The 16300-nt window shown below is 42.1% G+C and overlaps 1 protein-coding gene across 1 annotated transcript in view; it reads left to right on the forward strand.

The window, feature by feature from the left end:
- LOC102973503 (arf-GAP with SH3 domain, ANK repeat and PH domain-containing protein 1) overlaps positions 1–16300 on the forward strand; it is a 150710-nt gene that overhangs the window by 23306 nt on the left and 111104 nt on the right. Inside the window, exon 3 of the mRNA XM_028500773.2 lies at positions 1251–1396. Within this exon, the coding sequence (XP_028356574.1) occupies positions 1251–1396 (146 nt within the window). The remainder of the gene's footprint in view (positions 1–1250; positions 1397–16300) is intronic.

Here is a 16300-nt window from a genome sequence, read left to right on the forward strand (position 1 = left end):
TGCCCCGGTCTGGGAGGATCCCACATGCCGCGGAGCGGCTGGGCCCGTGAGCCATGGCCGCTGAGCCTGCGCGTCCGGAGCCTGTGCTCTGCAATGGGAGAGGCCACAGCAGTGAGAGGCCCGCGTACTGAAAAAATATAAAAAAGAGAGTTGGGGCAGAACATCAGGGTTGGTTTTTAGCAAGTTAAGATTGAACACTAGGAGATACTGAACAGGCACTTGATAATATGTCTGCATTCAGGGTTGGATCTGGGCTGGGAATATCAGTTTGGGAGTTGTCAGCTGATAGAAATTACTTAAAGCCATAAGATTAGGTGAGATCCCAGGAGAGTGAGCATCAGTGTAGAAGAATAAAGGCCCAAAGACTTGAGGCCACAGGGAGATGAAGAACCAGCAAAGACGATGGTGGAGAGGAACAGCCGTGAGGTGGGAAGAGTCAAGAGAGTGTGATATCCTGGAAGCCAAGTAGAGAAAGTGTTTTGAGGAAGGAATTATTATTACTTATGGAGCATTCACTCTATTGAGAAACTTTTGTATATTTTTTATCAACTCATCAGCACCACAGTCTTGTCAATATTGGTCTCCATCTCATAGATCAGAAAACCAAAGCTCAGAATGGGGAAGTTTATTCACAGATAGTGTATTGATCCCTTTCACGTGCCAGCTAGGATAATAGCCATGGAAGTTAAAAAAACTTAAGGTAGGAAGCTCATAGGTAGTGAAACCAATCTTGAACTCTAGATCAGTCTGATCTACACCTGCACATTTTGCATCAAGAGATGATGTGTGAAAACGCATTGTATGAATGCTGTTCCTCGGACCTGGGTCTGAGACAAAATTAAAGGAACTTAAGGTTAATTGCAGAGAAAGAAACATGTTAGAACACATGGATTTTTCTTTTGTATTCCGAGGTTGATTTTTCTAAGGAGAATTTTCTCCTTGTTTCCTGACGATCATAGTTTCTTCATTGCTTGAAAATGTGATGATAATTTGCCCCCTCAATGTTTGGTGAGTCTGTGGATTAGTTGGGATATGAATGAACTCAATGCTCTGATAGAAAAAGCGGAAGCCGCCTTTGCTAGAGTGAGTGAGAGCGCTCAGCGCACTGCTAACCACCTTGTAGACGTGTTCAATAAAGAATTGATGGAGTTCCTTTGCTTTCCTTTTGAGAGTTTCTAGTGATCAATGTTCAGAGTAACTTGTCATTGTGCCAAATAGTAGCTCAGACTCCTTTTTCTTCTTCTTTTCAGATCATGTACAAAATGAAGAAAACTATGCACAAGTTCTTGATAAGTTTGGGAGTAATTTTTTAAGTCGAGACAACCCAGATCTTGGCACCGCTTTTGTCAAGTTTTCTACTCTTACAAAGGAACTGTCCACACTGCTGAAAAATCTGGTAAGCCATTTCATAAAAGATTTTTTTTAATTACAGCCCAATCAAGGTATAGTAAGATCATAAAGAGAACAATATAATAATCTTCTCCCCAACACTTGATCCTGAGCGCAAAAAATAAAAATAAAAATCTTTTTAGTCCTCGGTATGGAGTCACATTTAAGGAAAATGCCACTGTGAAATGCCTAGAATTTGTACCTCCGGCCCAGCTGATAGCAGGGTAGGTTTTTTGAATCTGAGAGAAACTTGTTAACCTGAACTCTCTTCCACATTCTCCCATCGTTTTGCTTTTGTGTTTGTTTAGATAAGTTTTAGTAACTCTTGCATTTTAATTAGTTGAAAGAGTGATGATTTTTTTTTGTTTCAAACATACATGTCACCCTTCACTTGTGTGAAGACCAGCATGCATTTTGGTCGCTGATTTACAAATAATTAACCTCTCCCAACTCCCCATATCCTTTTAACACCCTCCCAAGAAAAAAGATTTTAAGATTTGGGGAATCTGTGGTTTCAGAAGTAGATGATGACAAGAAGAATCCCTAAAAATCTGAGACACTGGAGCTGCTGACCTAGGAGCAGACACAAATGGAGGTGGGGGGACCCATTGGGCAGGCAGTGTTGTCTGGGTGTCCCCAAATTGTGCCCACTACCCTCCCTCACCCTCACACTGCATTCATGTCAAGAAAGGTTCGTTCTCTGTAGCACAGCTACCACACTTGCGTGTGAGTTAATTTAATCAAGTCTCTCTTCCCCTAAGTCCCAAGAGATAGGAGCAGTGGGAGGTTGAAAGATGCCAAAGGAAAAGTATATCATACTTTTGTTGGCTCCTTCCTGAAAGAGAGGAGCTGTTTCCTCCTCTTCCTCTCGTCAGTCTCAGCATTGCATCTTTGCCTCCTTTAAAGATCCAGAACTCAAGCTTAAGATGTCTTGACCCTGGGTCAGTTACTCGTATCAAATAGGCGTCTGTGGTCTTACGTGAGACTCGTGTCGCAAATCTACTTGGTACAAATGGCTGTCTTCCAGATGTGAATACACCCTATTGGAAAATAAAGACTATAGTAAATATAGTAAATCTTCTATAGTAAATTAACCTGGTTTTTTGACCAATCAGAATATTCTTTTTTTTTCTTATCCCACTAGATAAATATATGTATGTGTCTGTCTCCCTGACAATTTAATTCTGTTTGATAGTTTATGCCACTGAATTAATCTTACACGGTGACAACTAATCTTAAAGAAAATAAAGGCTGAAAATAGAAATATGTCTTCTTTTCAGAAATTTGGGAAAGGATGGTATTTAACTTAGGGCCTGTGTGTTCCTACACCTTGGGGTTTATTTGACAAACCCATGATATTTCTGTAAATCTTAGATTATGTGAATCTCTTTGATTCAGATGAGGCCTCCCATTTCTCCTTCCTCTGGGTACTGCCTGCCTTTTTGTGGGTGGCATTGCTCAAAGGTACTATGGTGGGAAGAAAAGAAGTGAAAGAAGCTTCTGACAATTCACTTCGGTAATAACTGGTAAACGGCTACTAGTGGGGGAGGACGTTCTGTTTTCCCTGAGATGGGCGTTTTCACAGGAATATCTTGCTAACCTTTAGTTTCCAGGAGACCAGATGTATGTGGCTTAAGTCAATAGCCATCACTTCCACATTTCCTGGGCCAGTCCATTTCCACACTTCCCTACCCTGTAGGTTCCTTCCGTGTGTAGGGGTTCGTGTGTGGATTCCATGCCATCCGCACAAGTCAGTGGCCATTCAAGCATCAGTCATTGTCTATGTTTGCTTAGCTCTGTATGGAACTACAGAAACAACTGGTAGTTATTGAACGCTCTGAGGAAGCTGGCAATGTGCTTTGTGTGGATTTCTCATTTAACAATTTATAACAGCCCTATGGTGGTTTTACCTTCAACCAGGATGTGGAAACTGAGGCACATTGAGATTACGTCTGTGACTTGTTCAGCCATGCTGTTAGTAAGGAGATGTGAACCCCGCTCCATGCCATCCGCACAAGTCAGTGGCCATTCAAGCATCAGTCATTGTCTATGTTTGCTTAGCTCTGTATGGAACTACAGAAACAACTGGTAGTTATTGAACGCTCTGAGGAAGCTGGCAATGTGCTTTGTGTGGATTTCTCATTTAACAATTTATAACAGCCCTATGGTGGTTTTACCTTCAATCAGGACGTGGAAACTGAGGCACGTTGAGATTACGTCTGTGACTTGTTCAGCCATGCTGTTAGTAAGGAGATGTGAACCCCGCCTTCTGTCGCTGCGTCCGTTGTCTTTCCCAGCCTACTCTGCACTGCCTGGCACCCCGTGCTCTGGTTGTCTTCTTTCCCTAAACATACCCCAGGCTGCAAGCCTCCTCCTTCCAGAAGTCTAAGAAAGAAATAAAAGAAATTGTTGGAAGATTTCATTCAATTAATTTAAAAAACAAAACAAAACCAAAACCATTTTCCCTTAAAAGAAGGTGGTGGCAGGGAGTCCCCCCGTGGCCTAGTGGTTAGGATTCTGGGCTTTCACTGCCGTGGCCTGGGTTCAGTCCCTGGTTGGGGACCTGAGATACCGCAAGCCATGCGGCACGGTCAAGAAAAGAGAAGGTGGTGGCATTTGCAGTGAGGGAGCAGGTTAGAAGAATCAGTGTGTATTGTAGCTGGTTACTAAGGGAACACTATTCTGATTGAATAAAGTCAGTCCCAGGAGTTCATACAACCTGACAACAGCCAGCAGCTTGCTGCTTCCCTTTTCATGTTTTGCCAGGAAAGGGAAGAGCAAACCAGGAAGATTGACGGGGTCATGCCCCAGAGCAGAGGGCAGAGAGGAAGCCAATCCCCTTGGGGAGGGAGGGGTTTCTGGGTCAGTTGCAAGCACCTTCAGGCCCCAGATGAGTTTGGGGGAGCACCCCCCTGGGAAGCCTTTTTTCTCAGGAGATTCTTGAAAATCCTATTCTCTTAGGCTAGTGAAGGCTGGAAACATTAAGCAGTAATGGATACAGTTGAAATTTAGAAAGTACAATTTAAGAAAAGGTACCTTGGTATATTTTAGACTTCCTAAATTGTATCCTCAGTTCAACCAGCAAATATCCAAATGTCTGTTGTGTTGAGATCTATGGTCAATCCTGAAAAATGTCATTTTCTAATTAAGATATTGCTCACGATGGGTATTTTAGTAGTTTATATTAAAATATTATTTATTTTTATGGAGGAAAGGAAAGGGTCGATTTTGGGTTCAGGTCTAGTGCTCTGCTTTTGATTGACTCTAGGTAGGGAAAACTTTTATTAGTCGTGTTACTTTTAAGCAATCAGTATTATAAGTATATTGTGTTTGGGAGTTTCTGAAGGGTTGGTCCTGAAAAACATCAGTGCACTAAGTGCCGGTGACCTCTGAGTCACCATTTAGATGTTTGTTTTTCTAAACTTTCAGTGAGCGTGGAAGGTATGATGATCAAGTGAGAGGTTACATAGAAACTCCCAGGAGCTGCCCAGATGTTGGTGTTAACTTCACATGGACTGAGGCTGGCTTTTTATTAGCCAGCCTCTAACCTCTTGCATCTCTGAGCTTTTTTTTTTTTTTGGTTGCACTGGGTCTTAGTTGTGGCAGGTGGGCTCCTTAGTTGTGGCATGCGTGTGGGATCTAGTTCCCTGATGAGGGATTGAACACGGGCCCCCTGCATTGGGAGCGAGGAGTCTTATCCACTGTGCCACCAGGAAAGTCCCCAACCTGTAACTAATAGACATCTGAGGACTGCAAAGAGGGTCATGCACTGAGCCCGGTTCAAAGAAACTTGCTTTTCTTAGTGCCCATGCCCTCCACGTACTAGAAAATGGTTTTTATAAAAAGGTAATAATACAGGATGGGAGAGTTCGCGCATTGTAAGTGGTGGGAGGAATATGGGTTTTGGTTGCTATCAGACCTGGACTCCCAACTCCCAGCTCCCAGCTTTCTAGCCTAAGGCAAATCACTTAACTTCTCTAATGCTAGTTTCCTTATCCGTAAAAAGAAATTATAGTATCTGTTTCTTGGTAGTGGTGGGACTTGATCGAGATCCTGGAAGTAAATCACCAAGCATAATACCTGACCTGTGGAATTCGCTTAACAAATACAAGCTTTTGTTATTATTTACATCTTCTTGCTTGATCTTTATGGCAGCCCGCCGTGATGGCAAGTATGGATAGTCATATCCCATTTTGCAAATAAGTGCATCAAATCTTCAAAAAATAATATGCCTGGGAAGTAGTGGAATTAGGGCTTGAGCTCAAGTTCCCTGACTGTGGGTCGTGCTCACGTGGATTCATCAGTGCTGCGTCCACAAATTACAAAAGTCGTGACGTTGCCTCTATAGACTGTGGGTGCTGACGGCTCATCTGACATGGTGACTGGAACCTGTACCAGTAGTCGTCCAACCCCTGTTTCTCTTTAGCTTGCAAAGTACTATCTTCTCTGCTTTTTCCTTTTGGTTTCCCTCATTAGTGAATTACATATTTTATATTGGAAGAGTGTTAGCCAGTAGTTCTCAGACTTGGGTGTTAGGACCCCAATCTTAAAAATGTTTGAGAACACCAAAGAGTTTGTGTTTATGTGGACTATTTCTGTCCATGTTTATTACTATCCTAGAATTTAAAACTGAGGAATTTTTTAATGTATTAATTCATTTTGTTGCAATATGTTGTTTTACTTGAAGTAGACAAAAAATTACAGTCTCATACAGGTCTATATATTGGGAAGAGAGAAAAGTACTTTAAGAGACTTTTCAGGTAATTATCAATAATTTTCTTTGATGCTATGTCAAAACGTGATGGTGGTTCCTTAAAAGTTCGTAGCAGTAAATCTGAAACCATATAAATTAACTTTAAGGATTTGGAAACTGTCAAGCTCATGGTGACAGAGGTTTTCCAAAATTTTAACTTTTCTCTGAAAGTTCCAGTTTTATCATTAGCAACAAATACTGTCACTTGTTCACCTTGTAGTGACGAGTAATTCATTTTCAAGAAAATGTTTGCCAAATACCCAGGTCTCAGTACCACAGTTGTCAGTCACTCTTCCAAGGAAAAAAGTGGTGTTCCAGTAGAAAACTAACAAAACCAGCCAGTCCAACTTGCAACTTGAAAAACTGCATACATGTGCTTTCTCAAGATAACCATCGTATTTTGGTATGCCTTAGAAATTCTTTACTTCCTATGCATCGTATTTCATCACAGAGAATATTAAAAAGATATACTCAAGGGTTGATAGGTAATAAAATCAGTCATTTCTACTGTTCCATGGTGGACATTCTTAAATGAAAATAGCCTTTTATTTTTTTACTGCAAGAGCATATGACCATGAGGGATAGAGCGACTACAGTTTGTGGCCATACCTTGCGTCACACTGAGGCACCAGCGGTTTTACCTTCATTGTTTTTGCACCATCGGTGCAAGTGTCAAGACAGTGAAAAGGTCAGGTAAAACTTCTTAGTATTACTATGAAAATACTTTCGACCTTGGGGACTTGAGAACCACTGGCATCAGAAATCAAAGGCTTTGTTATGTCCTTGGACGTAAGGACTGAGTGACGTAAGGTTAACTTCGCCTAACTTATAAGCATGAATTTCCTCCCTGGAAGAATGGGGGAAAAGTACCTCCCTTCCTACCCTGTTGCTTGTGTGAGAATCAGATCCTATAACCCATGTGAGACACATTGTAAACTGCAAATTCCTTGAGTCACGCACAGTGGGTTGTTACCGTATTAGTAAACTACATTAATATTAACACTACTGTGGCATTAATGGCCACTGCAGGGACTTTATGTATTTTTTCTGACTGTAAAATGAATCACCTGCCTCGTGGGAATTTTAGAATTCAAAGAGAAAATTGCAGGTTCTCTTTTATATCCTTCTTACCCTGAGAGAGCCTTTATTGATATTTCGGGTTGGTCTTTCTGGTCCTCTTTTTCTGCACTTTTCCCCTCACATAGATGAAATCACACGTCCTAAGCAACTTTGTGTTTCTGTGGATTTCACTTAGTGTCAGCATTAGAGCATATGCACTTTTCCTGGCTGGGACAGAGTTATTCACTAGAAGTTCAAGAGAATGTTACTTTCCAAAGAACCCCCTCTGATAGAGCCCTCATCCCCGGCAGTTCAGCCTCGTCCCTTCCCTGTTCTGGGAGCCGGCGCTGAGATATCTGCTTGCTGTCAGCACTTGGGAATCTAGGTACTGGGGCAGGAATAGGATCGGGGACTTGCCTGTCCAGTGGGAAACTACCCAAGTACATACAGGAAGGTCTTTTGTTTCTTTCTTTCATGTTCTTTCTACCACTGTGGGCTTCTGACGTCTTGAAGTAAAAACAAGAAGTTCCATAAAACAGTGACTTTTAACAAGATAACTTTGCCATTTATGTATTTTTCTGATTTAAGCCTAAGTCATCCAAAATTACAGAGATAGAAAACAGGGTTTGGAGGCAGGGGCAAGGGTGTTAACTATAAAGGAAGAACCCATGGGAGTTCCTTTGTGTTGACAGAACAGTTCTCTGTCTTGACTGTGGTATAGCTGTACCATATCTATACATGTGGTAAAATGTCATAGAAATCTACACAGAGACGTACCAAAAAATAAGTGCATGCAAAAACGGGTGAAATTCAAGTAAGGCCTGGAGCCTGGTTGATCATCTTGTGCCAGTGTTGATTTCTGGGTTTTGATAATGTGGTTTATAGCACACGTAACATATTACTCTTTTTTTTTTTTTTTTTTTTTTTTTTGTGGTATGCGGGCCTCCCTCTGCTGCGGCCTCTCCCGTTGCGGAGCACAGGCTCCGGACGCGCAGGCTCAGCGGCCATGGCTCACGGGCCCAGCCGCTCCGCGGCATGTGGGATCCTCCCGGACCGGGGCGCGAACCCGGTTCCCCTGCATCGACAGGCGGACGCGCAACCACTGCGCCACCAGGGAAGCCCCTACATATTACTCTTGAGAGAAGTGGGTTGATGGGTACGAGGAACTTCTCTGTACTATTTCTGCAACTTTTTGTGAGTCTATAATTTTTTTTTAATAATAAGGTTAATAAAAATAAATTATCAGATTCTAGTCAGGGAGAGAAAGTTGGAAAAAGTCTTTAATAATATAGCTATTGTTGGGGAAAGTCTTAAATAATATAGCTATTGTTATATAACAGTTTCAGAATATAACAAATGCACAGACCAAAAACCAAACTCTCACCTCTACTCTTCCTTTAGACCACTTCCTACTTCCTTTTAACTGTTGCAGGTTTTCTAAACCAGTCTTTCTCTGTCTTTTGAATTTTTACCTCCAGTTAAAGACCTCTGTGTGGTCACTCTTCTCAAAAGGTGATTAGCTGTTTCCTCCCAGAAGTGAATCCGTTCATCATGTTTGAATATGTCTGGGGAATGCTGCCTTTTAGTGGTGAGAGGCCAGAGAAATGTGGACGTGATCTATTTTGCTGGTGTTTTTAATATGTTTCTGGCGAGGTTTTAAGCGTGTGGGCTTTTCTGTGAAGTATCTTTTGTAGGTTTAGTTCATAATCTGCTTAGTAGATAGTAGCATTTTAAAAAAATTATTAGAAATATTTCTTTAGTTGATGTACCAGTCTCTCTGGACTCGTCCTTCATCCAGTTCAAAGATGCCTTCGTAATCAGTCAGCTCCAGACACAGCAAATGATTTGTTGTTGCTGGAGCATCGGCTGTTTCTTGCTTCCGTGCCATTATACATTTGGTTCCTTCTACTTACAAATGCCCTTTAGTTAATGTATTAATGATTAAGCCTTCCTTGTAAGAAAAAAAAAAAAAAGAAGAAGAAAAACAGGATGATCTTGAATTTTAGCTGTTTCTAAATGTTTTTATTTTTCATTTGATTAAATATATAGTGCCAAAATTATGTTCAGTCTTTTATTTCTTTTTCTTTTTTGTTAACTATTACAGGGAAAGCAGTAAAGTCATTACTTGCTAAACAGTGCTGGGTCTGCTCTGCACCCCAGTGTCAGGCCGTCATCCTGTGATCCTGACAAAGAAGTTAGTGAGTCAGCAGAGCATTGCATCCATTTAATTATCAAACCACAAAAATGGGACGGGAAAGGAGTAGATTGAAATAGATTCTCAGTGGGCAGAGGAAAACCATTTAAACCATACCCTAAGAGCCTCAATGTAGCAGCAGTTTTAGAAATATATGTAAAAGCTCTTTTGAAATAGTAGGTGCCCAGGAGGATTCCAGTCCAGCCAGGACTCTCTGTGCCTCTGCTTCCTCCTCTTCCCTAGGCCTTTGGACAATTCTGTAGCTTGCATAAGAGCCTGCACCTCCTTTAGCAGTTAGAGGGCAGATATTGCTTCAGAGCTGTTGCAGCAAAGCTGAGATTTCTCCAGCTGCGTAGCATTTCCTGTTTGCAGTCTCTGGCTGCAGGGTATTGTGGTTTGAGTTAAGAATTTTTTTTTAATTTTTAATTTTTCTTCTTTTTTTTCCCCTTCAAATGAGAATGGTTGGAAATGTGCAGATTGGATCTAGGTTTGTAGCAAACAGATTATTTCTCAAGTTCTTCTTTGAAACATGGAAAAGTGCTGAAAGCCTGGGTCTCCTCAGTAGTAAATTGGTAGCCCCTAGGTGCTCTGGATTATATAATACATTTTTAAAACCTCATCATTTTGCAAAATGGTAATCTGTAATTGGAAGGTTTAACCTTTTGATCTGCCAGCCATCCCCTTATGTCCTGACATGCTTCATTGCCAGTTAGTATTGTAGGACATTTCATGAAATGAGATCTGTCCATATGAATGGGAGGATGGGTAAGGAGGAGGAGGTTTTCTTTTTCCTTTCTATTATGAAAGTTTTATGTGTTTACTATAAAAATTACAGAAATTTTAAATAAGAAAATAAAGATCACTACATAATTCTAACTTCTGTGAATACTAATATTATAGTTTGTCCTTTGAAACAGTTTCATAGATTTATACACAGAGATACTGATAATTTATACACTAACACACACACAATGTGTGTGTGTGTGTGTAACATCCAACTCCACAGTCTCTTATCCAGAACCCTTGGGGTTAGATGTTTTTCAAAATTCAGAATTTTATAGATTCCAGAAGGTTGACAGGGTGCATATGCCATATATGGCATTATGCAATGCCCCCTAGTGACTTCTCAGGTGAATAGTTACATGAAGTGGAATAAGTGAGGAGTCCCACCTCAATTCAAGTCCAGGCTAACCATCAAGTGAATTCAGGTCAGGTCAGGTTTTGCTACCAAATCAGTTTTTTGTTTATTTGTTTGTTTGTTTTTTTGGCGGTGCGCGGGCCTCTCCCTGTTGTGGCCTCTCCCGTTGCGGAGCACAGGCTCCGCACGCGCAGGCTCAGCGGCCATGGCTCACGGGCCCAGCCGCGCCGCGGCATGTGGGATCTTCCCGGACCGGGGCACGAACACGTGTCCCCTGAATCGTCAGGCGGACTCTCAACCACCGCGCCACCAGGCGCCACCGCGCCTGCCTCTCAAAGGATATGGACCTCCTTTTATGGATATAACATAAAGTTTACTTTTAACTTATTTAAGTAAAAAGTATTGATTTAAAGAACGGCAAGTGGGACTTCCCTGGTGGCGCAGCGGTTAAGAATCCGCCTGCCGATGCAGGGGACATGGGTTCGATGACTTGGTCCAGGAAGATCCCACATGCCACGGAGCAGCTAAGCCCGTGCGCCACAACTACTGAGCCCACGAACCACAACTACTAGAGGAGCCACCACGATGAGAAGCCCATGCACCGTGACAAAGAGTAGCCCCCACTCACTGCAGCTAGAGAAAGCCTGCATGCAGCAACGAAGACCCAACGCAGCCATAGATAGATAGATAGATAGAAGTCCATAAATATATTTTAAAAACTTAAAACAAAAATTAAGAACGACAAGCAGAACAGTAGCACGGATATCGCAGGAGTAAGGCAAGCACTGTGTTGGGATCATCAACAGCCCAGAAGCCTCCAGAGCGCCTTCTCCAGGCCCACATCTGGAGGTACTCTGGGAAAAGCAAAGGCAGCTATTTTCCTTGGCTCAGAGAATTCTGCCAAACCCAGCCTCAGTCTCACTCCTTTGCCCCTTTCCACTCTCGATTTCCTGTTGCCATCCCAGGCAAGGCCTCTTCCCTGGATTCTGCCTTTCCACCTGCCTGCTTCACATTACATGCTGTGTCTTGACCTGGTTGGATTCCTCTGCAGAAGGTTGCCTCTGATCTCTCCTCACCTCCACTTTCTGTAGCCCTCAGACAAGGCCATTCCCTCCAGCCTAGACTCACAGGCAGAGGTACTACAGCCCAGCCAGCCTTCTCCTGGGCTGATTGATGTCAGCCAGTGCCAGAGAGCACGGATGAGTGAGGGAGTGTGGCTGGGTTTCAGGCTCCACGTGTACCTGCCAGGTGGGTGCTTTGAGCCGTGTATACCCCCTGCACCTGTGGTCAGTGGCCAGGCTGCACCCGGTGCATCCGCTCCCTCTTGCCTGGGAGAGGGCGCGTCAGAGTGTGAAACACCTTTCCCTAAGTCTACCTTGAAACACGAATCCCCTGCCTTGTTCTTTGACAAGAGTTCTGATTGAGAAGCACTACGTAGTACCCTTGGGGATTTACAGTGCACATTTGTATATCGAAGGCTTAGAGACATCCTGCAATGAAAGAGACCTGTCCAATTCAATGCTTTCCTAACTTACTTAACCACAGACTTTCCTGTTGTGTAAGAAACATTAACTTCCCATGAACCCACTTTGAGAAATGCTCATTTAGATGTTTTGCTGCATCGGGGATCCATTTCATCTGTTGTATTTATTTGTTTTAATTTTCTTTTCCATTTCACATCAACTCTTCTAGAATTTATTTCTTACTTACATTTCAGTATATGATTTCTGAGTATATTAAGCCTCTTTATTTATACTTTGCCTCTCTATTTTAGATGATACCCCTGCCTGTGGTACCTTCAGGTTTAAACCTGAAGAAACGGCCTCCTGATTCCATCTGGAACTAGTAGCTTACTATATCTTCCACTAAAAGTGAATGGCCCTTTTATTGACTTATTGCCCAGCCGTGTTAAGAAATTGGAAGTTCATAGAGCTGGCGGACATAGCATGACTTTGAAGTCACTTACAACTGAGTTCAGATCTCTGCTCTACTCTTTCCCAAGCTAGGTCACCAGAGGCAGATTCATTCATTCACTCACTCACTCATTTATTCATCCAGAAAGCAAGGAAACCGAGAAAGCCTTCCCAGAAGAGAGACCCTTGACCTGAGCCACAAATAATTAATAGATATTTTGTGAAACTGCTCTCTTGGGCTTGGAGAGGCTCTTTTCTTTAAATAGAAACATTACACAACATCAAGCATTGGTTGATACACCTGATATTTAGAGAGTGAGGTGAAATCAATATTTCAGTATTTTTAAAAAGAAAGAAAAGAAAAGACTTTCTAAAATTGTGGCCTTGACTCAGCCAGGATTTACTAAGTGTCTGCTCTGTTCCAGGCTCTGTGCTAAGCTTGCCTGTCACCTTCTGTTTAAGAAATCGCTTATACAGAGTATTCTCATAGGTTACACTAAGGCGCTGCTTCGTTCTGTAGGGGAAGATGGACGCGGGTACAGGACCAGATTTTTAAAACATCCTGCTTTTTCTTTCCCTCAAGTAGAGAAAACTTTGATTTGGTTATCCTAGCAGCATCACAGGCTTAATATGTAAGAAGATGCTTTTCTGCAGCAGTGGCCTTGTAATACATCAGCTGATGGCGAATATCACAGCCACCAGTTAGATAAATTCTTTGAATTCTAAAATACTCAACGAGGATCGAGTGAAGTGAGTTTTAAAACATATGAGATATGGACCAAGCAGACAGAGTAGGGCAGCAGGCGAAGGGGGCAGCAGATGCCTGTTCTCTTTTCTTATCAGTTAAATGAAGACAGTAAACGTCTACTCTGAGGCATTATGATGTTCTCCCGTACATGGTGAGCCCTGTGTGCTTGTACATGTTTATTTTGTTAGATTTTTAAATTGTGTTAATAAGGTTCTTCCTAAGTAAAAGTTTTTTGTTGTAAAACAGGTACCATAACGTGTGATAAAGACGTTCAGTAAAGGCAAGGAAAATGTGATTTGATGTCACTTTCGTTATGGTTTTGTTCTAGTTTAAACATAGCAGATTATAGGTGACCTGCATGGAAATGAAATTAAAGGTCTGAAAGTTGATCATGAACTGATTAATCATTTCAAGCACAATAAAGAAACCCTTAGGGTCGGGCTGACTCTTTTAAACCAAGGCGTATGTAGGCATTTTCCTTTTGCTTTCTCATTTATCTTGGTCTTATAAATCTTAGCTCCCCCCACCTCGTTCTTATAATTATCCTCAGATGAAATCAGGTGCTGCACATAATGCAAAGGAAAATCATGCTTTCATTTCCACTCTTGAAGTATGAGATGATGTTAAATCTAACCCATCATTTACTTAAATTGAATTAGACAAAATATAATTGCATTACTTTATGTTAAGGAATTCTCATATTCCCTGACACTCCTACACATACCCAATTTTCTCTGTAAAACTTCCAGTAAAAGTGTACTTTACACTTATATTCAGTCTTGCCAGTTCCCGATCCCTTTAGCATAAAGTGGGGACTCGGTTCCCCCTTTTCCTTAGGTCTTTCCCGGATCTCCCAGAGCAGTCACTCACCTCTGTTCTTTCTTCATAGGAATTATGCCTTAGACCTTAGGCAAGTGATTTCCACTCCCTGACTGTAGGTCTTTCTTCTCTGATGAAACTTTGGTTTTTCTTCTCCTCTGAACAGCTAAGGCTGCGGGGCCCAAACTTGACCTTGCATCCATCTTCCTTAGAAAGCTTGTTTAAACAGAGGTTGTTTGATCCCATGCGTAGAGTCTGATTAATGAGATTTGATATTTTGTTTCGAAGAAGTTTCCGCCTGGTCTGACACTGTCGCTCTGAGGACCACACTAGTCAGGGTTGTCACTGGGCAGAGAGCTCGAGTTCCCTGGCATCATAGAGAAGCTGTAACTTTTTTCATCCACATTCACTGCCTAATTAATTATTTTTACTTTTATACACAACATCTGCTTTTTATCTTATAATAATAAATAACTTGAATGAGAAATAAGCTGCTGGTTGATTATATCGCCCTCTTGTGTTTCTGTGTCATATTTCTTTTTAATGACTTTCTGGAGACTTCCCTGGTGGCACAGTGGTTAAGAATCCGCCTACCAACGCAGGGGACACGGGTTTGAGCCCTGGTCCGGGAAGATCCCACATGCAGCAGAGCAGCCAAGCCTGTGCACCACAACTACTGAGCCCGCATGCCACAACCACTGAAGCCCATGCTCTGCAACAAGAGAAGCCACCACAATGAGAAGCCTGTGCACCTCAACGAAGGGTAGCCCCTGCTCGCCGCAACTAGAGAAAGCCCGCATGCAGCAACAAAGACCCAACACAGCCAAACATTAATTAATTAATTAATTAAAAAACCAACTTTCTGAATGTAAAAATAATACCACTTCGTTGTTAAAACTTAGAAAATACAGGGACAAAAGAGTAAAATAAAAATCACCAATCACCGAGAGTAGAAATAGCTGTGTGTGGATTAGTTCAAGATGGTGGAGTAGAAGGACGTGCTCTCACTCCCTCTTGCGAGAACGCTGGAATCACAGCTAACTGCTGAACAGTCATCGACAGGAAGACACTGGAACTCACCAAAAAGATACCCCACATCCAGAGACAAAGCAGAAGCCACAGTGAGACGGTAGGAGGGGCACAATAACAATAAAATCAAATCCCATAACCACTGGGTGGGTGACTCACAGACTGGAGAACACTTATACCACAGAAGTCCACCCACTGGAGTGAAGGTTCTGAGCCCCACGTCAGGTTCCCAACCTGGGGGACCGGCAACGGGAGGAGGAATTCCTAGAGAATAAAGACTTTGAAGTCTAGTGGGATTTGACTGCAGGACTGGGGAAAACAGAGACTCCACTCTTGGAGGGCACACACAAAGTAGCATGTGCATCGGGACCCAAGGGAAGAAGCAGTGACCCCAGGGGAGACTGAACCAGACCTACCTGCTAGTGTTGGAGGGTCTCCTGCAGAGGCGGGGGGTGGCTGTGGCTCACCGTGGGGACAAGGACACTGGCAGCAGAAGTTCTGGGAAGTACTCCTTGGCGTACCTATGGGATGCAGCAAAAGTAGTTCTAAGAGGGAAGTTTATAGCTATACAAGCCTACCTCAAGAAACAAGAAAAATCTCAAATAAACAATCTAACCTTACATCTTAAAGAACTAGAGAAAGAAGAACAAACAAAACCCAAAGTTAGTAGAAGGAAAGAAATCATAAAGATCAGAGCAGAAATAAATGAAATAGAAACAAAGAAAACAATAGCAAAGATCAATAAAACTAAAAGCTGGTTCTTTGAGAAGATAAACAAAATTGATAAACCATTAAAAATCTTCCAACAAACAAAAGTCCAGGACCAGATGACTTCACAGGTGAATTCTATCAAACGTGTAGAGAAGCGCTAACACCCATCCTTCTCAAACTCTTGCAAAAATTGCAGAGGAAGGAACACTCCCAAACTCACTCTATGAGGCCACCATCACCCTGATACCAAAACCAGACAAAGACACTACAAAAAAAGAAAATTAACAGACCAATATCACTGATGAATACAGATGCAAAATCCTCAACCAAATGCTAGCAATCAGAATCCAACAACACATTAAAAGGATCAGACACCTTGATCAAGTGGGATTTATCCCAGGGATGCAAGGATTCTCCAATATACACAAATCAATCAATGTGATACACCACATTAACAAATTAAAGAATAAAAACCATATGATCATCTCAATAGATGAACAGAAAAAGCTTTCGACAAAATTCAACACCCATTTATGATAAAAACTCT

Source organism: Physeter macrocephalus, chromosome 15 (genome assembly GCF_002837175.3).
Source record: "Physeter macrocephalus isolate SW-GA chromosome 15, ASM283717v5, whole genome shotgun sequence".
In the NCBI taxonomy this organism is placed as follows: domain Eukaryota; kingdom Metazoa; phylum Chordata; class Mammalia; order Artiodactyla; family Physeteridae; genus Physeter; species Physeter macrocephalus.